Source organism: Opisthocomus hoazin, chromosome 2 (assembly GCF_030867145.1).
Source record: "Opisthocomus hoazin isolate bOpiHoa1 chromosome 2, bOpiHoa1.hap1, whole genome shotgun sequence".
NCBI classification, from domain to species: domain Eukaryota; kingdom Metazoa; phylum Chordata; class Aves; order Opisthocomiformes; family Opisthocomidae; genus Opisthocomus; species Opisthocomus hoazin.
The window spans coordinates 64575190-64598500 of NC_134415.1; the positions used below are offsets into that span (position 1 = coordinate 64575190).

A 23311-nucleotide genomic window follows, 5' to 3' on the forward strand; every position below is an offset into this window, starting at 1 on the left:
CCAGATGAGGCCTCACTAGGGCAGTGTAGAGGGGAAGGAGAACCTCCCTCGACCTGCTGGCCACACTCTTCTTGGTGCACCCCAGGAATGCCATTGGCCTTCTTGGCAGCCAGGGCACACTGCTGGCTCATGGTCAACCTGTCGTCCACTAGGACACCCAGGTCCCTCTCCACAGAGCTGCTCGCCAGCAGGTCCACCCCAAGCCTGTACTGATGCATGGGGCTGGTCCTCCCCAGGTGCAGGACCCTGCACTTGCCCTTGTTGAACCTCATCAGGTTCCTCTCTGCCCAACTTTCCAGCCTGTCCAGGTCACGCTGAAAGGCAGCACAGCCTTCTGGTGTATCTACCACTCCTCCCAGTTTGGTGTCATCAGCAAACTTGCTGAGGGTACACTCTAACTCTTCATCCAGGTAATTGATGAAGAAGTTAAACAAGACTGGGCCCAGTACTGACCCCTGGGTGACAACACTAGTTACCAGCCTCCAACTAGACTCAGCGCCGCTGATGACAACCCTCTGAGTTCTGCCATTCAGCCAGTTCTCAATCCATCTCACTGACCACTCATCCAGCCCACACTTCCTGGGCTTCCCTAGGAGGATGTTAAGGGAAACCGTGTCGAAAGCCTTGCTGAAGTCTAGGTAGACAACATCCATGGCTCTCCCCTCATCTACCCAGCCAGTCATGCCACCGTAGAAAGCTAGCAGATTGGTCAGGCATGATTTCCCCTTGGTGAATCCAAGCTGAGATGTTACGTCCCGACCCGTTCCTCCCCAAACTGGGGAAGGGGGAAGCCGAAGACTCAAGAGCCAACCCATCCCGCCTGTCCAGAGCTGCTGGGAAGTGAAATGCAGTGAGGGGGGAATGACTCACAGATTAGGAAGGGCTTTGTACACCCATGCTAATCCTGCACCGTAACCTTTGGATTACAGCAGCCAGTGCGCAGCGCAGGACGCAGACGGAGCCACTTAGTTTGCTATCTCCCAGCCTCAGCGATGAGCAAGCGGTGGCTGCCACATCTGGGACAAATCCAAGGATTTTTGGGTCAAATCCAAGGTTCACAGCTGCTTGCAAGTGGTCATACATGGACAGGAGACTGGAACAGCAAGTGATGTTGTCTGGGACGGAAAAGCTGGTGAGAAGCATCCTTGTCCCATCATCAGTGTTGCAGAACAGGGCTTCACGTGGCTAAGGGCGACCACCAGCGAAAGCACAGACTATAAAGCAGCAAGCAAGGAGCTCCAGACATCACCTGTGATGTGCAAGCACTGCCAGTGTCATGTCTGGGATGAAGATTAAGCAGCAGTCTCTCCTCCAGAGACCAAGGTTACTGAGGCAGTTTAAGATCTGTGGCAACACAAACATGGCTGTTCAGATGAAGGATGTTATGAGACCAGGGGAAGACAGCAACCTTGTAACACACAACTCACCACATAGAGGTCAAAGTGAACAGCTGCCTAAAAATTCCCATCAGGAAAAAGCACTTTGGCACTGAACTCTGCCAGCACCCACCCCCTCACCACCCTGTAGCATCCAAGCCAGGGGCAGTTTGGCCAGATACAGGAAATTTTGTTGTAAACCTGGGTAAACCTGGGGTCAGAAAACTGGGGTCGGTAACCTAAATTCATCAGAAAGGTTGAGGGGTGACCAGGTGATAAAGAAGTTCTTAGTAGTTTCTGCGATGACCGTTTTGTGCATCTGAAGGTTGCCCAGAGGAGCTGTGGCTGCCCCCTCCGTGGAAGTGTTCAAGGCCAGGCTGGATGGGGCTTTGAACAGCCTGGTCTGGTGGAAGGTGTCCCTGCCCATGGCAGGGGGGCTGGAACCAGATGATCTACAAGGTCCCTTCCAACCCAAACTGTTCTGTGGTTCTGTGGCTCTATGAAGAAAGGTCACTTCATGCCCACAGGTGACCCTGCCAGGATAAGGCTGAGACCCATCTTCAGTGATTACATGGCGAGTTTGGACTGCAGGGTCTCACAGGTCTTTCGGGGGTGACGAAGGCAGGCGGTTTAGGTATACCCGTCCACGCCAGCTCCAGCCAGGAGAGGAAGGGCATCCTCTCCAGCCAGCGCCTTCCTTAGCCAGCCCGGCTAAGCCAAACGCATCCTTAGCCCGCACTGACACCGACTGCGGAGGAAAGGCACTGCCACAGCTCACACGTGCGGAAACTTCACAACTCCCTCAAGGTTTTTGACCACCACCACCCCCCTTTACCCAGCTGCAGGAACAGGTGCACAATCTCTAGACTTTGGATTTCTGGCCCAGGTGGTGGCCAGCTGCAGAAAAAGAGGTAGGAGGACCTAAGGAGCTTCTGCTCACTGAAACCATGCGCAGCAGCACCCGGATCTCTGCTCCTCCCCTTCCCCACCCCACCAAGAAGGGGCAAAAGAAGCAGATGAAATGCAAGGGGTTTGCTCATCGCTGGTTCTCGCTGGCACAGCTATGGAAAGGGATGGGCACACTGCTGAAGAGCGCTGCGTCCCGTGCTGCTGTGCTTCCTCCTGGCTCCGACACGGCAGCTCAAGTCAGCCGGAGCTGTGGCACAGCCTCTTACGCAGAGCCCACCACGGCTGGACCTTGCAGCTCAGAGCCTGGGAAACATTGGCTGCTGGCTCTGCAGTGCCAGAACAGAGCATCAGCAGCTCAAACTACATCACTCTCTTCAATTTGTACTTCCTCACAAGAAAAGTATAGCCATGAAGAATAAAAGCCATGAATCAGAACACACACATTCGAGCACGTGAGAGCAAATGGTTTTAATACACGTTGTAGTGGGAGATCAGTGGTCTCGGTCCATATATTCATCTGCGGGACCCACACAGAATTGATTTCAGAGCTCTTTTTAGGCTTCATCTTCGGAAATTTTGCTGGTAGATTGAAGGACGTCAGCAAGAAAATGCAGCGACTCCACTCCAGAGGCGAGCTGTCCGATGGACCAGGTTGCGCCCAGTATTATCTTGTGGAGGCTTTGCACGACGAAATCTATGTTGTGCTTCACTGGCCCCAGGTTGGTCATTTGGCTCGCTCTCAGGTTTTCGTTCTCCACCTTGGAACTCTCCAGCTCTTGCTGGAGAATGGAGACCTCCTGCTTCAGCTTCTCCACGTTGCTTTCTGCCTGCAGAGCCCGCTGGGTCATTAACTGGAGACTCCACTCAGTCCGCTGGGCAAAGGACTGTAGCTCTCGGACTTCCCTCTCCTGTTTAGCCAGGCTGGCCTTCAGCTGCCTCTCCAGCCTCCGCACCGTGCATGCCTGGCTCTCCAAGGAGCCCTGCATGCTCTTGATCACCTTCCTGAGCATGGCGTTCTCCTCCCTGAGCACGTTGTCGGTCAGCTGCAGGGACGGGAGCTCCCTGTCCGCAGTGGCCTCCTCGGGCAGCATGTAGGACTCTCCTCCCCTGGTGCACTCTGAGTACCCCGGATAAGGGTCGCTGGCATGTTCCCATGGCGCAAAGGCGTCCATCCCCAAGCTGTCATGGCTCTTGCACGGTGGTGGACGACGTGCAGGGAGGCAGAAGTAGCTGGGTTCATCGTTGTAGTCCTCATCATGATCATCTTCCAGGCCTTGAGATTCTGGGCAGACCCTCTCCATTGACCCAGAGATGCCAAGCAGCCACGCTATTTTTCAGGACGCTTTGGGCTGCAGCAAGCAGGAGGATCCCACTTATCCTGCTGGAGCCCGGGGTCACGCAGGCAGGTGACACTGACAAGCAGTGTGCCAACCTCCGCAGCCTCAGCAACGCTCGTGGGGGAAGAGGCAGTCTCCGAAATCCCTCCACTTCGATCAGCAGGGCGTTCGGGAGTGAGCGGAGAGGAGGAGCAGGCACCTCTGTGGGCAGAACAGGAATCCCTGAGGTCTGTGATGTCATCGCATGACATCGCCTGCTGTGAGGCTGTGACCAGGGCGGGGGTAGGGGAGGAACCAATCAAATCACAGAATCACAGAATCACAGAATCACAGAATGTTCGGGGTTGGAAGGGACCTCTGTGGGTCATCTAGTCCAACCCCCCTGCCAAAGCAGGGTCAGCCAGAGCAGGCCGCACAGGACCACGTCCAGGCAGGTCTTGAATATCTCCAGAGAAGGAGACTCCACAACCTCCCTGGGCGGCCTGTTCCAGTGCTCCATCACCCTCAGAGGGAAGAAGTGCTTCCTCATGTTCAGACGGAACTTGCTATGCTTCAGTTTGTGCCCATTGCCCCTTATCCTGTCGCTGGGCACCGCTGAAAAGAGTTTGGCCCCATCCTCCTGACACCCACCCTTGAGATGTTTCTAAGCATATATTAGGTCCCCTCGTAGCCTTCTCTTTTCAGGCTGAACAAGCCCAGCTCCCTCAGCCTCTCCTCATAGGAGAGATGCTCTAGTCCCCTCACCATCCTCGTAGCCCTCCGCTGGACTCTCTCCAGTAGCTCCTCTTCTCTCTTGAAGTGGGGAGCCCAGAACTGGACACAGTACTCCAGATGAGGCCTCACTAGGGCAGTGTAGAGGGGAAGGAGAACCTCCCTCGACCTGCTGGCCACACTCTTCTTGGTGCACCCCAGGAATGCCATTGGCCTTCTTGGCAGCCAGGGCACACTGCTGGCTCATGGTCAACCTGTCGTCCACTAGGACACCCAGGTCCCTCTCCACAGAGCTGCTCGCCAGCAGGTCCACCCCAAGCCTGTACTGATGCATGGGGCTGGTCCTCCCCAGGTGCAGGACCCTGCACTTGCCCTTGTTGAACCTCATCAGGTTCCTCTCTGCCCAACTTTCCAGCCTGTCCAGGTCACGCTGAAAGGCAGCACAGCCTTCTGGTGTATCTACCACTCCTCCCAGTTTGGTGTCATCAGCAAACTTGCTGAGGGTACACTCTAACTCTTCATCCAGGTAATTGATGAAGAAGTTAAACAAGACTGGGCCCAGTACTGACCCCTGGGTGACAACACTAGTTACCAGCCTCCAACTAGACTCAGCGCCGCTGATGACAACCCTCTGAGTTCTGCCATTCAGCCAGTTCTCAATCCATCTCACTGACCACTCATCCAGCCCACACTTCCTGGGCTTCCCTAGGAGGATGTTAAGGGAAACCGTGTCGAAAGCCTTGCTGAAGTCTAGGTAGACAACATCCATGGCTCTCCCCTCATCTACCCAGCCAGTCATGCCACCGTAGAAAGCTAGCAGATTGGTCAGGCATGATTTCCCCTTGGTGAATCCAAGCTGAGATGTTACGTCCCGACCCGTTCCTCCCCAAACTGGGGAAGGGGGAAGCCGAAGACTCAAGAGCCAACCCATCCTGCCTGTCCAGAGCTGCTGGGAAGTGAAATGCAGTGAGGGGGGAATGACTCACAGATTAGGAAGGGCTTTGTACACCCATGCTAATCCTGCACCGTAACCTTTGGATTACAGCAGCCAGTGCGCAGCGCAGGACGCAGACGGAGCCACTTAGTTTGCTATTTCCCAGCCTCAGCGATGAGCAAGCGGTGGCTGCCACATCTGGGACAAATCCAAGGATTTTGGGGTCAAATCCAAGGTTCACAGCTGCTTGCAAGTGGTCATACATGGACAGGAGACTGGAACAGCAAGTGATGTTGTCTGGGACGGAAAAGCTGGTGAGAAGCATCCTTGTCCCATCATCAGTGTTGCAGAACAGGGCTTCACGTGGCTAAGGGCGACCACCAGCGAAAGCACAGACTATAAAGCAGCAAGCAAGGAGCTCCAGACATCACCTGTGATGTGCAAGCACTGCCAGTGTCATGTCTGGGATGAAGATTAAGCAGCAGTCTCTCCTCCAGAGACCAAGGTTACTGAGGCAGTTTAAGATCTGTGGCAACACAAACATGGCTGTTCAGATGAAGGATGTTATGAGACCAGGGGAAGACAGCAACCTTGTAACACACAACTCACCACATAGAGGTCAAAGTGAACAGCTGCCTAAAAATTCCCATCAGGAAAAAGCACTTTGGCACTGAACTCTGCCAGCACCCACCCCCTCACCACCCTGTAGCATCCAAGCCAGGGGCAGTTTGGCCAGATACAGGAAATTTTGTTGTAAACCTGGGTAAACCTGGGGTCAGAAAACTGGGGTCGGTAACCTAAATTCATCAGAAAGGTTGAGGGGTGACCAGGTGATAAAGAAGTTCTTAGTAGTTTCTGCGATGACCGTTTTGTGCATCTGAAGGTTGCCCAGAGGAGCTGTGGCTGCCCCCTCCGTGGAAGTGTTCAAGGCCAGGCTGGATGGGGCTTTGAACAGCCTGGTCTGGTGGAAGGTGTCCCTGCCCATGGCAGGGGGGCTGGAACCAGATGATCTACAAGGTCCCTTCCAACCCAAACTGTTCTGTGGTTCTGTGGCTCTATGAAGAAAGGTCACTTCATGCCCACAGGTGACCCTGCCAGGATAAGGCTGAGACCCATCTTCAGTGATTACATGGCGAGTTTGGACTGCAGGGTCTCACAGGTCTTTCGGGGGTGACGAAGGCAGGCGGTTTAGGTATACCCGTCCACGCCAGCTCCAGCCAGGAGAGGAAGGGCATCCTCTCCAGCCAGCGCCTTCCTTAGCCAGCCCGGCTAAGCCAAACGCATCCTTAGCCCGCACTGACACCGACTGCGGAGGAAAGGCACTGCCACAGCTCACACGTGCGGAAACTTCACAACTCCCTCAAGGTTTTTGACCACCACCACCCCCCTTTACCCAGCTGCAGGAACAGGTGCACAATCTCTAGACTTTGGATTTCTGGCCCAGGTGGTGGCCAGCTGCAGAAAAAGAGGTAGGAGGACCTAAGGAGCTTCTGCTCACTGAAACCATGCGCAGCAGCACCCGGATCTCTGCTCCTCCCCTTCCCCACCCCACCAAGAAGGGGCAAAAGAAGCAGATGAAATGCAAGGGGTTTGCTCATCGCTGGTTCTCGCTGGCACAGCTATGGAAAGGGATGGGCACACTGCTGAAGAGCGCTGCGTCCCGTGCTGCTGTGCTTCCTCCTGGCTCCGACACGGCAGCTCAAGTCAGCCGGAGCTGTGGCACAGCCTCTTACGCAGAGCCCACCACGGCTGGACCTTGCAGCTCAGAGCCTGGGAAACACTGGCTGCTGGCTCTGCAGTGCCAGAACAGAGCATCAGCAGCTCAAACTACATCACTCTCTTCAATTTGTACTTCATCACAAGAAAAGTATAGCCATGAAGAATAAAAGCCATGAATCAGAACACACACATTCGAGCACGTGAGAGCAAATGGTTTTAATACACGTTGTAGTGGGAGATCAGTGGTCTCGGTCCATATATTCATCTGCGGGACCCACACAGAATTGATTTCAGAGCTCTTTTTAGGCTTCATCTTCGGAAATTTTGCCAGTAGATTGAAGGACGTCAGCAAGAAAATGCAGCGACTCCACTCCAGAGGCGAGCTGTCCGATGGACCAGGTTGCGCCCAGTATTATCTTGTGGAGGCTTTGCACGACGAAATCTATGTTGTGCTTCACTGGCCCCAGGTTGGTCATTTGGCTCGCTCTCAGGTTTTCGTTCTCCACCTTGGAACTCTCCAGCTCTTGCTGGAGAATGGAGACCTCCTGCTTCAGCTTCTCCACATTGCTTTCTGCCTGCAGAGCCCGCTGGGTCATTAACTGGAGACTCCACTCAGTCCGCTGGGCAAAGGACTGTAGCTCTCGGACTTCCCTCTCCTGTTTAGCCAGGCTGGCCTTCAGCTGCCTCTCCAGCCTCCGCACCGTGCATGCCTGGCTCTCCAAGGAGCCCTGCATGCTCTTGATCACCTTCCTGAGCATGGCGTTCTCCTCCCTGAGCACGTTGTCGGTCAGCTGCAGGGACGGGAGCTCCCTGTCCGCAGTGGCCTCCTCGGGCAGCATGTAGGACTCTCCTCCCCTGGTGCACTCTGAGTACCCCGGATAAGGGTCGCTGGCATGTTCCCATGGCGCAAAGGCGTCCATCCCCAAGCTGTCATGGCTCTTGCACGGTGGTGGACGACGTGCAGGGAGGCAGAAGTAGCTGGGTTCATCGTTGTAGTCCTCATCATGATCATCTTCCAGGCCTTGAGATTCTGGGCAGACCCTCTCCATTGACCCAGAGATGCCAAGCAGCCACGCTATTTTTCAGGACACTTTGGGCTGCAGCAAGCAGGAGGATCCCACTTATCCTGCTGGAGCCCGGGGTCACGCAGGCAGGTGACACTGACAAGCAGTGTGCCAACCTCCGCAGCCTCAGCAACGCTCGTGGGGGAAGAGGCAGTCTCCGAAATCCCTCCACTTCGATCAGCAGGGCGTTCGGGAGTGAGCGGAGAGGAGGAGCAGGCACCTCTGTGGGCAGAACAGGAATCCCTGAGGTCTGTGATGTCATCGCATGACATCGCCTGCTGTGAGGCTGTGACTGGGGCGGGGGTACGGGAGGAACCAATCAAATCACAGAATCACAGAATCACAGAATCACAGAATGTTCGGGGTTGGAAGGGACCTCTGTGGGTCATCTAGTCCAACCCCCCTGCCAAAGCAGGGTCAGCCAGAGCAGGCCGCACAGGACCACGTCCAGGCAGGTCTTGAATATCTCCAGAGAAGGAGACTCCACAACCTCCCTGGGCGGCCTGTTCCAGTGCTCCATCACCCTCAGAGGGAAGAAGTGCTTCCTCATGTTCAGACGGAACTTGCTATGCTTCAGTTTGTGCCCATTGCCCCTTATCCTGTCGCTGGGCACCGCTGAAAAGAGTTTGGCCCCATCCTCCTGACACCCACCCTTGAGATGTTTCTAAGCATATATTAGGTCCCCTCGTAGCCTTCTCTTTTCAGGCTGAACAAGCCCAGCTCCCTCAGCCTCTCCTCATAGGAGAGATGCTCTAGTCCCCTCACCATCCTCGTAGCCCTCCGCTGGACTCTCTCCAGTAGCTCCTCTTCTCTCTTGAAGTGGGGAGCCCAGAACTGGACACAGTACTCCAGATGAGGCCTCACTAGGGCAGTGTAGAGGGGAAGGAGAACCTCCCTCGACCTGCTGGCCACACTCTTCTTGGTGCACCCCAGGAATGCCATTGGCCTTCTTGGCAGCCAGGGCACACTGCTGGCTCATGGTCAACCTGTCGTCCACTAGGACACGCAGGTCCCTCTCCACAGAGCTGCTCGCCAGCAGGTCCACCCCAAGCCTGTACTGATGCATGGGGCTGGTCCTCCCCAGGTGCAGGACCCTGCACTTGCCCTTGTTGAACCTCATCAGGTTCCTCTCTGCCCAACTTTCCAGCCTGTCCAGGTCACGCTGAAAGGCAGCACAGCCTTCTGGTGTATCTACCACTCCTCCCAGTTTGGTGTCATCAGCAAACTTGCTGAGGGTACACTCTAACTCTTCATCCAGGTAATTGATGAAGAAGTTAAACAAGACTGGGCCCAGTACTGACCCCTGGGTGACAACACTAGTTACCAGCCTCCAACTAGACTCAGCGCCGCTGATGACAACCCTCTGAGTTCTGCCATTCAGCCAGTTCTCAATCCATCTCACTGACCACTCATCCAGCCCACACTTCCTGGGCTTCCCTAGGAGGATGTTAAGGGAAACCGTGTCGAAAGCCTTGCTGAAGTTTAGGTAGACAACATCCATGGCTCTCCCCTCATCTACCCAGCCAGTCATGCCACCGTAGAAAGCTAGCAGATTGGTCAGGCATGATTTCCCCTTGGTGAATCCAAGCTGAGATGTTACGTCCTGACCCGTTCCTCCCCAAACTGGGGAAGGGGGAAGCCGAAGACTCAAGAGCCAACCCATCCCGCCTGTCCAGAGCTGCTGGGAAGTGAAATGCAGTGAGGGGGGAATGACTCACAGATTAGGAAGGGCTTTGTACACCCATGCTAATCCTGCACCGTAACCTTTGGATTACAGCAGCCAGTGGGCAGCGCAGGACGCAGACGGAGCCACTTAGTTTGCTTCCTCCCAGCCTCAGCGATGAGCAAGCGGTGGCTGCCACATCTGGGACAAATCCAAGGATTTTGGGGTCAAATCCAAGGTTCACAGCTGCTTGCAAGTGGTCATACATGGACAGGAGACTGGAACAGCAAGTGATGTTGTCTGGGACGGAAAAGCTGGTGAGAAGCATCCTTGTCCCATCATCAGTGTTGCAGAACAGGGCTTCACGTGGCTAAGGGCGACCACCAGCGAAAGCACAGACTAGAAAGCAGCAAGCAAGGAGCTCCAGACATCACCTGTGATGTGCAAGCACTGCCAGTGTCATGTCTGGGATGAAGATTAAGCAGCAGTCTCTCCTCCAGAGACCAAGGTTACTGAGGCAGTTTAAGATCTGTGGCAACACAAACATGGCTGTTCAGATGAAGGATGTTATGAGACCAGGGGAAGACAGCAACCTTGTAGCACACAACTCACCACATAGAGGTCAAAGTGAACAGCTGCCTAAAAATTCCCATCAGGAAAAAGCACTTTGGCACTGAACTCTGCCAGCACCCACCCCCTCACCACCCTGTAGCATCCAAGCCAGGGGCAGTTTGGCCAGATACAGGAAATTTTGTTGTAAACCTGGGTAAACCTGGGGTCAGAAAACTGGGGTCGGTAACCTAAATTCATCAGAAAGGTTGAGGGGTGACCAGGTGATAAAGAAGTTCTTAGTAGTTTCTGCGATGACCGTTTTGTGCATCTGAAGGTTGCCCAGAGGAGCTGTGGCTGCCCCCTCCGTGGAAGTGTTCAAGGCCAGGCTGGATGGGGCTTTGAACAGCCTGGTCTGGTGGAAGGTGTCCCTGCCCATGGCAGGGGGGCTGGAACCAGATGATCTACAAGGTCCCTTCCAACCCAAACTGTTCTGTGGTTCTGTGGCTCTATGAAGAAAGGTCACTTCATGCCCACAGATGACCCTGCCAGGATAAGGCTGAGACCCATCTTCAGTGATTACATGGCGAGTTTGGACTGCAGGGTCTCACAGGTCTTTCGGGGGTGACGAAGGCAGGCGGTTTAGGTATACCCGTCCACGCCAGCTCCAGCCAGGAGAGGAAGGGCATCCTCTCCAGCCAGCGCCTTCCTTAGCCAGCCCGGCTAAGCCAAACGCATCCTTAGCCCGCACTGACACCGACTGCGGAGGAAAGGCACTGCCACAGCTCACACGTGCGGAAACTTCACAACTCCCTCAAGGTTTTTGACCACCACCACCCCCCTTTACCCAGCTGCAGGAACAGGTGCACAATCTCTAGACTTTGGATTTCTGGCCCAGGTGGTGGCCAGCTGCAGAAAAAGAGGTAGGAGGACCTAAGGAGCTTCTGCTCACTGAAACCATGCGCAGCAGCACCCGGATCTCTGCTCCTCCCCTTCCCCACCCCACCAAGAAGGGGCAAAAGAAGCAGATGAAATGCAAGGGGTTTGCTCATCGCTGGTTCTCGCTGGCACAGCTATGGAAAGGGATGGGCACACTGCTGAAGAGCGCTGCGTCCCGTGCTGCTTTGCTTCCTCCTGGCTCCGACACGGCAGCTCAAGTCAGCCGGAGCTGTGGCACAGCCTCTTACGCAGAGCCCACCACGGCTGGACCTTGCAGCTCAGAGCCTGGGAAACATTGGCTGCTGGCTCTGCAGTGCCAGAACAGAGCATCAGCAGCTCAAACTACATCACTCTCTTCAATTTGTACTTCATCACAAGAAAAGTATAGCCATGAAGAATAAAAGCCATGAATCAGAACACACACATTCGAGCACGTGAGAGCAAATGGTTTTAATACACGTTGTAGTGGGAGATCAGTGGTCTCGGTCCATATATTCATCTGCGGGAACCACACAGAATTGATTTCAGAGCTCTTTTTAGGCTTCATCTTCGGAAATTTTGCCGGTAGATTGAAGGACGTCAGCAAGAAAATGCAGCGACTCCACTCCAGAGGCGAGCTGTCCGATGGACCAGGTTGCGCCCAGTATTATCTTGTGGAGGCTTTGCACGACGAAATCTATGTTGTGCTTCACTGGCCCCAGGTTGGTCATTTGGCTCGCTCTCAGGTTTTCGTTCTCCACCTTGGAGCTCTCCAGCTCTTGCTGGAGAATGGAGACCTCCTGCTTCAGCTTCTCCACGTTGCTTTCTGCCTGCAGAGCCCGCTGGGTCATTAACTGGAGACTCCGCTCAGTCCGCTGGGCCAAGGACTGTAGCTCTCGGACTTCCCTCTCCTGTTTAGCCAGGCTGGCCTTCAGCTGCCTCTCCAGCCTCCTCACCGTGCATGCCTGGCTCTCCAAGGAGCCCTGCATGCTCTTGATCACCTTCCTGAGCATGGCGTTCTCCTCCCTGAGCACGTTGTCGGTCAGCTGCAGGGACGGGAGCTCCCTGTCCGCAGTGGCCTCCTCGGGCAGCATGTAGGACTCTCCTCCCCTGGTGCACTCTGAGTACCCCGGATAAGGGTGGCTGGCATGTTCCCATGGCACAAAGGCGTCCATCCCCAAGCTGTCATGGCTCTTGCACGGTGGTGGACGACGTGCAGGGAGGCAGAAGTAGCTGGGTTCATCGTTGTAGTCCTCATCATGATCGTCTTCCAGGCCTTGAGATTCTGGGCAGACCCTCTCCATTGACCCAGAGATGCCAAGCAGCCACGCTATTTTTCAGGACGCTTTGGGCTGCAGCAAGCAGGAGGATCCCACTTATCCTGCTGGAGCCCGGGGTCACGCAGGCAGGTGACACTGACAAGCAGTGTGCCAACCTCCGCAGCCTTAGCAACGCTCGTGGGGGAAGAGGCAGTCTCCGAAATCCCTCCACTTCGATCACCAGGGCGTTCGGGAGTGAGCGGAGAGGAGGAGCAGGCACCTCTGTGGGCAGAACAGGAATCCCTGAGGTCTGTGATGTCATCGCATGACATCGCCTGCTGTGAGGCTGTGACTGGGGCGGGGGTACGGGAGGAACCAATCAAATCACAGAATCACAGAATCACAGAATCACAGAATGTTTGGGGTTGGAAGGGACCTCTGTGGGTCATCTAGTCCAACCCCCCTGCCAAAGCAGGGTCACCCAGAGCAGGCCGCACAGGACCACGTCCAGGCAGGTCTTGAATATCTCCAGAGAAGGAGACTCCACAACCTCCCTGGGCGGCCTGTTCCAGTGCTCCATCACCCTCAGAGGGAAGAAGTGCTTCCTCATGTTCAGACGGAACTTGCTATGCTTCAGTTTGTGCCCATTGCCCCTTATCCTGTCGCTGGGCACCGCTGAAAAGAGTTTGGCCCCATCCTCCTGACACCCACCCTTGAGATGTTTATAAGCATATATTAGGTCCCCTCGCAGCCTTCTCTTTTCAGGCTGAACAAGCCCAACTCCCTCAGCCTCTCCTCACAGGAGAGATGCTCTAGGCCCCTCACCATCCTCGTAGCCCTCCGCTGGACTCTCTCCAGTAGCTCCTCATCTCTCTTGAAGTGGGGAGCCCAGAACTGGACACAGTACTCCAGATGAGGCCTCACTAGGGCAGTGTAGAGGGGAAGGAGAACCTCCCTTGACCTGCTGGCCACACTCTTCTTGGTGCACCCCAGGAATGCCATTGGCCTTCTTGGCAGCCAGGGCACACTGCTGGCTCATGGTCAACCTGTTGTCCACCAGGACATGCAGGTCCCTCTCCACAGAGCTGCTCGCCAGCAGGTCCACCCCAAGCCTGTACTGATGCATGGGGCTGATCCTCCCCAGGTGCAGGACCCTGCACTTGCCCTTGTTGAACCTCATCAGGTTCCTCTCTGCCCAACTTTCCAGCCTGTCCAGGTCACGCTGAAAGGCAGCACAGCCTTCTGGTGTGTCTACCACTCCTCCCAGTTTGGTGTCATCAGCAAACTTGCTGAGGGTACACTCTAACTCTTCATCCAGGTAATTGATGAAGAAGTTAAACAAGACTGGGCCCAGTACTGACCCCTGGGTGACAACACTAGTTACCAGCCTCCAACTAGACTCAGCGCCGCTGATGACAACCCTCTGAGTTCTGCCATTCAGCCAGTTCTCAATCCATCTCACTGACCACTCATCCAGCCCACACTTCCTGGGCTTCCCTAGGAGGATGTTAAGGGAAACCGTGTCGAAAGCCTTGCTGAAGTCTAGGTAGACAACATCCATGGCTCTCCCCTCATCTACCCAGCCAGTCATGCCACCGTAGAAAGCTAGCAGATTGGTCAGGCATGATTTCCCCTTGGTGAATCCAAGCTGAGATGTTACGTCCCGACCCGTTCCTCCCCAAACTGGGGAAGGGGGAAGCCGAAGACTCAAGAGCCAACCCATCCCGCCTGTCCAGAGCTGCTGGGAAGTGAAATGCAGTGAGGGGGGAATGACTCACAGGTTAGGAAGGGCTTTGTACACCCATGCTAATCCTGCACCGTAACCTTTGGATTACGGCAGCCAGTGCGCAGCGCAGGACGCAGACGGAGCCATTTAGTTTGCTTCCTCCCAGCCTCAGCGATGAGCAAGCGGTGGCTGCCACATCTGGGACAAATCCAAGGATTTTTGGGTCAAATCCACGGTTCACAGCTGCTTGCAAGTGGTCATACATGGACAGGAGACTGGAACAGCAAGTGATGTTGTCTGGGACGGAAAAGCTGGTGAGAAGCATCCTTGTCCCATCATCAGTGTTGCAGAACAGGGCTTCACGTGGCTAAGGGCGACCACCAGCGAAAGCACAGACTAGAAAGCAGCAAGCAAGGAGCTCCAGACATCACCTGTGATGTGCAAGCACTGCCAGTGTCATGTCTGGGATGAAGATTAAGCAGCAGTCTCTCCTCCAGAGACCAAGGTTACTGAGGCAGTTTAAGATCTGTGGCAACACAAACATGGCTGTTCAGATGAAGGATGTTATGAGACCAGGGGAAGACAGCAACCTTGTAGCACACAACTCACCACATAGAGGTCAAAGTGAACAGCTGCCTAAAAATTCCCATCAGGAAAAAGCACTTTGGCACTGAACTCTGCCAGCACCCACCCCCTCACCACCCTGTAGCGTCCAAGCCAGGGGCAGTTTGGCCAGATACGGGAAATTTTGTTGTAAACCTGGGTAAACCTGGGGTCAGAAAACTGGGGTGAGTAACCTAAATTCATCAGAAAGGTTGAGGGGTGACCAGGTGATAAAGAAGTTCTTAGTAGTTTCTGCGATGACCGTTTTGTGCATCTGAAGGTTGCCCAGAGGAGCTGTGGCTGCCCCCTCCGTGGAAGTGTTCAAGGCCAGGCTGGATGGGGCTTTGAACAGCCTGGTCTGGTGGAAGGTGTCCCTGCCCATGGCAGGGGGGCTGGAACCAGATGATCTACAAGGTCCCTTCCAACCCAAACTGTTCTGTGGTTCTGTGGCTCTATGAAGAAAGGTCACTTCATGCCCACAGGTGACCCTGCCAGGATAAGGCTGAGACCCATCTTCAGTGATTACATGGCGAGTTTGGACTGCAGGGTCTCACAGGTCTTTCGGGGGTGACGAAGGCAGGCGGTTTAGGTATACCCGTCCACGCCAGCTCCAGCCAGGAGAGGAAGGGCATCCTCTCCAGCCAGCGCCTTCCTTAGCCAGCCCGGCTAAGCCAAACGCATCCTTAGCCCGCACTGACACCGACTGCGGAGGAAAGGCACTGCCACAGCTCACACGTGCGGAAACTTCACAACTCCCTCAAGGTTTTTGACCACCACCACCCCCCTTTACCCAGCTGCAGGAACAGGTGCACAATCTCTAGACTTTGGATTTCTGGCCCAGGTGGTGGCCAGCTGCAGAAAAAGAGGTAGGAGGACCTAAGGAGCTTCTGCTCACTGAAACCATGCGCAGCAGCACCCGGATCTCTGCTCCTCCCCTTCCCCACCCCACCAAGAAGGGGCAAAAGAAGCAGATGAAATGCAAGGGGTTTGCTCATCGCTGGTTCTCGCTGGCACAGCTATGGAAAGGGATGGGCACACTGCTGAAGAGCGCTGCGTCCCGTGCTGCTGTGCTTCCTCCTGGCTCCGACACGGCAGCTCAAGTCAGCCGGAGCTGTGACACAGCCTCTTACGCAGAGCCCACCACGGCTGGACCTTGCAGCTCAGAGCCTGGGAAACATTGGCTGCTGGCTCTGCAGTGCCAGAACAGAGCATCAGCAGCTCAAACTACATCACTCTCTTCAATTTGTACTTCCTCACAAGAAAAGTATAGCCATGAAGAATAAAAGCCATGAATCAGAACACACACATTCGAGCACGTGAGAGCAAATGGTTTTAATACACGTTGTAGTGGGAGATCAGTGGTCTCGGTCCATATATTCATCTGCGGGACCCACACAGAATTGATTTCAGAGCTCTTTTTAGGCTTCATCTTCGGAAATTTTGCCGGTAGATTGAAGGACGTCAGCAAGAAAATGCAGCGACTCCACTCCAGAGGCGAGCTGTCCGATGGACCAGGTTGCGCCCAGTATTATCTTGTGGAGGCTTTGCACGACGAAATCTATGTTGTGCTTCACTGGCCCCAGGTTGGTCATTTGGCTCGCTCTCAGGTTTTCGTTCTCCACCTTGGAGCTCTCCAGCTCTTGCTGGAGAATGGAGACCTCCTGCTTCAGCTTCTCCACGTTGCTTTCTGCCTGCAGAGCCCGCTGGGTCATTAACTGGAGACTCCGCTCAGTCCGCTGGGCAAAGGACTGTAGCTCTCGGACTTCCCTCTCCTGTTTAGCCAGGCTGGCCTTCAGCTGCCTCTCCAGCCTCCACACCGTGCATGCCTGGCTCTCCAAGGAGCCCTGCATGCTCTTGATCACCTTCCTGAGCATGGCGTTCTCCTCCCTGAGCACGTTGTCGGTCAGCTGCAGGGACGGGAGCTCCCTGTCCGCAGTGGCCTCCTCGGGCAGCATGTGGGACTCTCCTCCCCTGGTGCACTCTGAGTACCCCGGATAAGGGTCGCTGGCATGTTCCCATGGCGCAAAGGCGTCCATCCCCAAGCTGTCATGGCTCTTGCACGGTGGTGGACGACGTGCAGGGAGGCAGAAGTAGCTGGGTTCATCATTGTAGTCCTCATCATGATCATCTTCCAGGCCTTGAGATTCTGGGCAGACCCTCTCCATTGACCCAGAGATTCGGGAGTGAGCGGAGAGGAGGAGCAGGCACCTCTGTGGGCATCGCCTTCTGTGAGGCTGTGACCCTTTCTCCGGTGGCAAAACCGCAGCGGCGAGGCGGCAAAAAGCGCCGAGAGAGAGAGAGGAGACCCCAGCCCCCCGCCCCCCGAGCGGGAAAGCGGGAGGTGCCAACGAGCGGCAGCTCTGACTCAGCGGGGGCGGAGTCGAGTGTGACAGCGGCCAAATCCCCTCACGGATAAGAGCAGCCTCCAGGGAGCGCGGGCGACCAGGAGCGCGGGCGACCAGAGCCGGCAAACAGAGCCGGCGCAGCAGCCCGCGCAGGCAGGGCGAGCGGGGAAGGCGACTGACAGGGTGCAGCCGCCCCTTCTGGCAACTCAAGTAGTGGGCATCGCTCTTCCAGGAGATATTCTAGCCATGGTTGTCACCCGTGGTAAAGCTGTTGCTCGAAGGAGTGTGGGGACCCAGACGGAGGCCCCACGCAAGAACCTGGGTGTCCAGGTCTCTGGCTGCAGGGAGTGCCTGAGCCTGGCGCTCGTACCGGAGGACAGCAGAGACAACTGCTGTGTTCGGTGCGAGCAGGTGAATGACCTGCTCAGCCTGGTGGCAGAGCTGAAGGAGGAAGTGGAGAGGCTGAGGAGCATCCGGGAGTGTGAGAGGGAGATCGACTGGTGGAGCCGCACCCTGCCCTCCCTGAGGCCGAGGCAGCAGGAAGCGGCTCCACAGAAAGCAGAGAACCCCCTACCCTCTTGCCACCGAGCAGAAAGAGGGGGCCTAAGAGGTGGCGGGGAATGGAAACAGGTCCCTGCTCAGGGGGGCAAGCGAACCTCCCCCCGGCCTCCCTCACCGGCCCAGTTGCCCTTAAGCAACAGATATGGGGCTCTGGAATGTGAGGGACCGGCCACCGAGGATGTGGGTGAAAGTGAGGCTCCATCCAGGGGGTTGCCTAGAACGAGTCAGACAGCCCCAAGAATTACGACTGCCTCAACTAAGAAAAAAAGGAGGGTCATTGTCATAGGTGATTCCCTTCTGAGGGGAACAGAGGGCCCGATCTGCCGACCGGACCCATCCCACAGGGAAGTCTGCTGCCTCCCTGGGGCCCAGGTTAGGGATGTTGCTAAGAAACTCCCTGGTCTGGTGCGGCCTTCTGATTACTACCCCCTCTTGGTAATGCAGGTTGGCGGGGACGAGATAGCAGAAAGAAGTCCCAAGGCCATCAAAAGGGACTTCAGGGCACTGGGGCGATTGGTTGAGGGATCAGGGGCGCAGGTGGTGTTTTCCTCCATCCCATCAGTGGCAGGGAACAGCACTGAAAGGGGCAGGAAAACTCACCTGGTTAACAGGTGGCTCAGGGACTGGTGCCATCAGTCAAATTTTGGCTTCTTTGATCATGGGGAGGTGTACACAGCACCGGGCCTGCTGGCGACAGGTGGAACTCAGCTGTCTCAAAGGGGAAAAAGAATTCTTGGCCACGAGCTGGCGGGGCTCATTGAGAGGGCTTTAAACTAGGTTCGAAGGGGGAAGGGGATATTGCCCAGCTCACTAGGGATGAGCCTAGGCTTGGAGTGCCAAGGCCAGGGGTGAGACTGACAGCCCAGCTCAAGTGTGTTTACACCAATGCACGTAGCATGGGCAATAAACAGGAGGAGCTGGAAGCCGTTATACAGCAGGACGGCTACGACTTGGTCGCCATCACAGAAACGCGGTGGGACAACTCGCATGACTGGCATGCTGTCATAGATGGCTACAGACTCTTTAGGAAAGACAGACCAACAAGGAGAGGTGGGGGAGTTGCTCTATATGTGAGGGAGCAAGTAGAATGCATTGAGCTTGGCCTGGGGGCAAATGAGGAACAAGTTGAAAGCTTGTGGGTTAGAATTAAGGGACAGGCTCATAAGGGTGACATTACGGTGGGTGTGTACTACAGGCCACCTGACCAGGAGGAGGAGGTTGATGAGGCCTTCTACAGGCAGCTGCAAGCAGCCTCACAGTCACAGGCCCTGGTTCTCATGGGGGACTTCAACCACCCTGACATCAGCTGGGAAGACCATACAGCTAGGCAGGCGCAATCCAGGAGGTTCCTACAGAGCATCGACGATAACTTTCTGATGCAAGTGGTGGAGGAACCAACAAGGAAAGGCGCGCTGCTGGACCTTGTGTTAACAAACAAGGAGGGACTGGTGGAGGATGTGAAGGTTGGAGGTAGACTCGGCTGCAGTGACCATGAAATGGTCGAGTTCAGGATCCTGCGTGGAGGAAGCAGGGCGATAAGCAGGATCAAAACCCTGGACCTCAGGAGGGCTGACTTTGGCCTCTTCAAGGAGCTACTGGGAGGAATCCCGTGGGCCAGGGCTCTCGAAGGCAGGGGGGTCCATGAGTGCTGGTCGCTCTTTAAACCACACTTCTTCCATGCACAGGAGCAATGCATCCCCCTGAGAAAGAAATCTAGTAAAGGAGGCAGGAGACCTGCATGGTTAAACAAGGAGCTTCTAGCGGAGATCAGGCAGAAGAGAAAGGTCCATGGAATGTGGAAAGAGGGGCAGGCCACTTGGGAAGAGTACAGAAACGTGGTGAGAGCATGCAGGGATGCGACGAGGAAGGCCAAGGCTCACCTGGAATTGAAGCTGGCAAGGGATGTCAAAAACAACAAGAAGGGCTTCTTCAACTACATCAGCAGCAAAAGGAAGGCTAGGGACAACGTGGGGCCGCTGCTGAATGAGGCGGGTGTCCTGGTGACGGAGGATGCGGAGAAGGCAGAGCTACTGAATGCCTTCTTTGCTTCAGTCTTCAGTGCTAAGACTGGCCCTCAGGAATCCCAGGCCCCGGAGGTAAGAGAAGAAGCCTACAAAGAGGACGACTTTCCCTTGGTCGAGGAGGACTGTGTGAGGGATCGCTTAAGCGATCTGGATGTCCACAAATCCATGGGCCCCGATGGAATGCACCCACGAATGCTGAGGGAGCTGGCGGATGTCATTGCTGAGCCACTCTCCATCATCTTTGAGAGGTCCTGGAGGACAGGAGAGGTGCCCGAGGACTGGAGAAAGGCCAATGTCACTCCAACCTTCAAAAAGGGCAAGGAGGACCCAGGGAACTACAGGATGGTCAGCCTCACCTCCATCCCGAGAAAGGTGACGGAGCAGCTTATCCTGGAGGCCATCATCAAGAAAGTGGAAGAAAAGAAGGTTATCAGGAGTAGTCAGCATGGATTCACCAAAGGGAAATCATGCCTGACCAATCTGATAGCTTTCTACAATGACATGACTGGCTGGGTAGATGAGGGGAGAGCCATGGATGTTGTCTACCTAGACTTCAGCAAGGCTTTCGACACGGTTTCCCTTAACATCCTCCTAGGGAAGCCCAGGAAGTGTGGGCTGGATGAGCGGTCAGTGAGATGGATTGAGAACTGGCTGAATGGCAGAACTCAGAGGGTTGTCATCAGCGGCGCTGAGTCTAGTTGGAGGCTGGTAACTAGTGTTGTCACCCAGGGGTCAGTACTGGGCCCAGTCTTGTTTAACTTCTTCATCAATTACCTGGATGAAGAGTTAGAGTGTACCCTCAGCAAGTTTGCTGATGACACCAAACTGGGAGGAGTGGTAGATACACCAGAAGGCTGTGCTGCCTTTCAGCGTGACCTGGACAGGCTGGAAAGCTGGGCAGAGAGGAACCTGATGAGGTTCAACAAGGGCAAGTGCATTCTGTGATTTGATTGGTTCCTCCCCTACCCACCCACCCCCCCCCCCCCCCCCCCGCCACAGAATCACAGAATGTTCGGAGTTGGAAGGGACCTCTGTGGGTCATCTACTCCAACCCTCCTGCAGAAGCAGGGTCACCTACAGCGACCTGAACAGGACCACATCCAGGCGGGTCTTGAATATCTCCAGAGAAGGAGACTCCACAACCTCCCTGGGCAGCCTGTTCCAGTGCTCCGTCACCCTCAGAGGGAAGAAGTTCTTCCTCATGTTCAGACGGAACTTCCTGTGCCTCAGTTTGTGCCCATTGCCCCTTATCCTGTCGCTGGACACCACTGAAAAGAGCTTGGCCCCATCCTCCTGACACCCACCCTTCAGATATTTGTAAGCATTTATAAGGTACCCTCGCAGCCTTCTCTTCTTCAGGCTGAACAAGCCCAGTTCCCTCAACCTCTCCTCGTAGGGGAGATGTTCCAGTCCCCTCATCATCCTCGTAGCCCTCCGCTGGACTCTCTCCAGTAGCTCTTCATCTTTCTTGAACTGGGGAGCCCAGAACTGGACACAGTACTCCAGATGAGGCCTCACGAGGGCAGTGTTGAGGGGAAGGAGAACCTCCCTCGTCCTGCTGGCCACACTCTTCTTGATGCACCCCAGGATCACATTGGCTTTCTTGGCAGCCAGGGCACACTGCTGGCTCATGGTTAACCTGTCGTCCATCAGGACGCCCAGGTCCCTCTCCGCAGAGCTGCTCGCCAGCAGGTCCACACCAAGCCTGTACTGATGCATGGGGCTGATCCTCCCCAGGTGCAGGACCCTGCACTTGCCCTTGTTGAACCTCATCAGGTTCCTCTCTGCCCAGCTTTCCAGCCTATCCAGGTCACGCTGAAAGGCAGCACAGCCTTCTGGTGTATCTACCACTCCTCCCAGTTTGGTGTCATCAGCAAACTTGCTGAGGGTACACTCTAACTCTTCATCCAGGTAATTGATGAAGAAGTTAAACAAGACTGGGCCCAGTACTGACCCCTGGGTGACAACACTAGTTACCAGCCTCCAACTAGACTCAGCGCCGCTGATGACAACCCTCTGAGTTCTGCCATTCAGCCAGTTCTCAATCCATCTCACTGACCGCTCATCCAGCCCACACTTCCTGGGCTTCCCTAGGAGGATGTTAAGGGAAACCGTGTCGAAAGCCTTGCTGAAGTCTAGGTAGACAACATCCATGGCTCTCCCCTCATCTACCCAGCCAGTCATGCCACCGTAGAAAGCTAGCAGATTGGTCAGGCATGATTTCCCCTTGGTGAATCCAAGCTGAGATGTTACGTCCCGACCCGTTCCTCCCCAAACTGGGGAAGGGGGAAGCCGAAGACTCAAGAGCCAACCCATCCCGCCTGTCCAGAGCTGCTGGGAAGTGAAATGCAGTGAGGGGGGAATGACTCACAGATTAGGAAGGGCTTTGTACACCCATGCTAATCCTGCACCGTAACCTTTGGATTACGGCAGCCAGTGCGCAGCGCAGGACGCAGACGGAGCCACTTAGTTTGCTTCCTCCCAGCCTCAGCGATGAGCAAGCGGTGGCTGCCACATCTGGGACAAATCCAAGGATTTTTGGGTCAAATCCAAGGTTTAGAGCTGCTTGCAAGTGGTCATACATGGACAGGAGACTGGAACGGCAAGTGATGTTGTCTGGGACGGAAAAGCTGGTGAGAAGCATCCTTGTCCCATCATCAGTGTTGCAGAACAGGGCTTCGCGTGGCTAAGGACGACCACCAGCTTTCCCCAGTTTGGAGCACAGACTAGAAAGCAGCAAGCAAGGAGCTCCAGACATCACCTGTGATGTGCAAGCACTGCCAGTGTCATGTCTGAGATGAAGATTAAGCAGCAGTCTCTCCTCCAGAGACCAAGGTTACTGAGGCAGTTTAAGATCTATGGCAACACAAACATGGCTGTTCAGATGAAGGATGTTATGAGACCAGGGGAAGACAGCAACCTTGTAGCACACAACTCACCACATAGAGGTCCAAGTGAACAGCTGCCTAAAAATTCCCATCAGGAAAAAGCACTTTGGCACTGAACTCTGCCAGCACCCACCCCCTCACCACCCTGTAGCATCCAAGCCAGGGGCAGTTTGGCCAGATACAGGAAATTTTGTTGTAAACCTGGGTAAACCTGGGGTCAGAAAACTGGGGTCAGTAACCTAAATTCATCAGAAAGGTTGAGGGGGGACCAGGTGATAAAGAAGTTCTTAGTAGTTTCTGCGATGACCGTTTTGTGCATCTGAAGGTTGCCCAGAGGAGCTGTGGCTGCCCCCTCCGTGGAAGTGTTCAAGGCCAGGCTGGATGGGGCTTTGAACAGCCTGGTCTGGTGGAAGGTGTCCCTGCCCATGGCAGGGGGGCTGGAACCAGATGATCTACAAGGTCCCTTCCAACCCAAACTGTTCTGTGGTTCTGTGGCTCTATGAAGAAAGGTCACTTCATGCCCACAGGTGACCCTGCCAGGATAAGGCAGGAACAGGTGCACAATCTCTAGACTTTGGATTTCTGGCCCAGGTGGTGGCCAGCTGCAGAAAAAGAGGTAGGAGGACCTAAGGAGCTTCTGCTCACTGAAACCATGCGCAGCAGCACCCGGATCTCTGCTCCTCCCCTTCCCCACCCCACCAAGAAGGGGCAAAAGAAGCAGATGA

At 55.2% G+C, this 23311-nt stretch overlaps 3 protein-coding genes and 1 pseudogene across 3 annotated transcripts; all 4 read right to left on the reverse strand.

Moving 5' to 3' along the window:
* Positions 1 to 2839: 2839 nt before the first annotated feature.
* Positions 2840 to 5346, reverse strand: LOC142364647 (endosome-associated-trafficking regulator 1-like). The gene is made up of 2 exons (XM_075444599.1): positions 5341 to 5346; positions 2840 to 3475 (listed from the first exon to the last, which is right to left on the reverse strand). The coding sequence occupies exons 1-2, from the start codon at positions 5344 to 5346 to the stop codon at positions 2840 to 2842; spliced, it is 642 nt and encodes a 213-aa protein (XP_075300714.1).
* A 1942-nt stretch (positions 5347 to 7288) lies between these two features.
* Positions 7289 to 7974, reverse strand: LOC142364648 (endosome-associated-trafficking regulator 1 pseudogene; annotated as a pseudogene).
* A 3763-nt stretch (positions 7975 to 11737) lies between these two features.
* On the reverse strand, positions 11738 to 12423 carry LOC142364651 (endosome-associated-trafficking regulator 1-like). Its single transcript, XM_075444606.1, has 2 exons — positions 12415 to 12423; positions 11738 to 12373 (listed from the first exon to the last, which is right to left on the reverse strand). The coding sequence occupies exons 1-2, from the start codon at positions 12421 to 12423 to the stop codon at positions 11738 to 11740; spliced, it is 645 nt and encodes a 214-aa protein (XP_075300721.1).
* A 3763-nt stretch (positions 12424 to 16186) lies between these two features.
* LOC142364655 (endosome-associated-trafficking regulator 1-like) lies at positions 16187 to 16933 on the reverse strand. The gene has a single exon (XM_075444617.1). The coding sequence runs from the start codon at positions 16931 to 16933 to the stop codon at positions 16187 to 16189; it is 747 nt and encodes a 248-aa protein (XP_075300732.1).
* Between the last annotated feature and the right edge of the window lie 6378 nt (positions 16934 to 23311).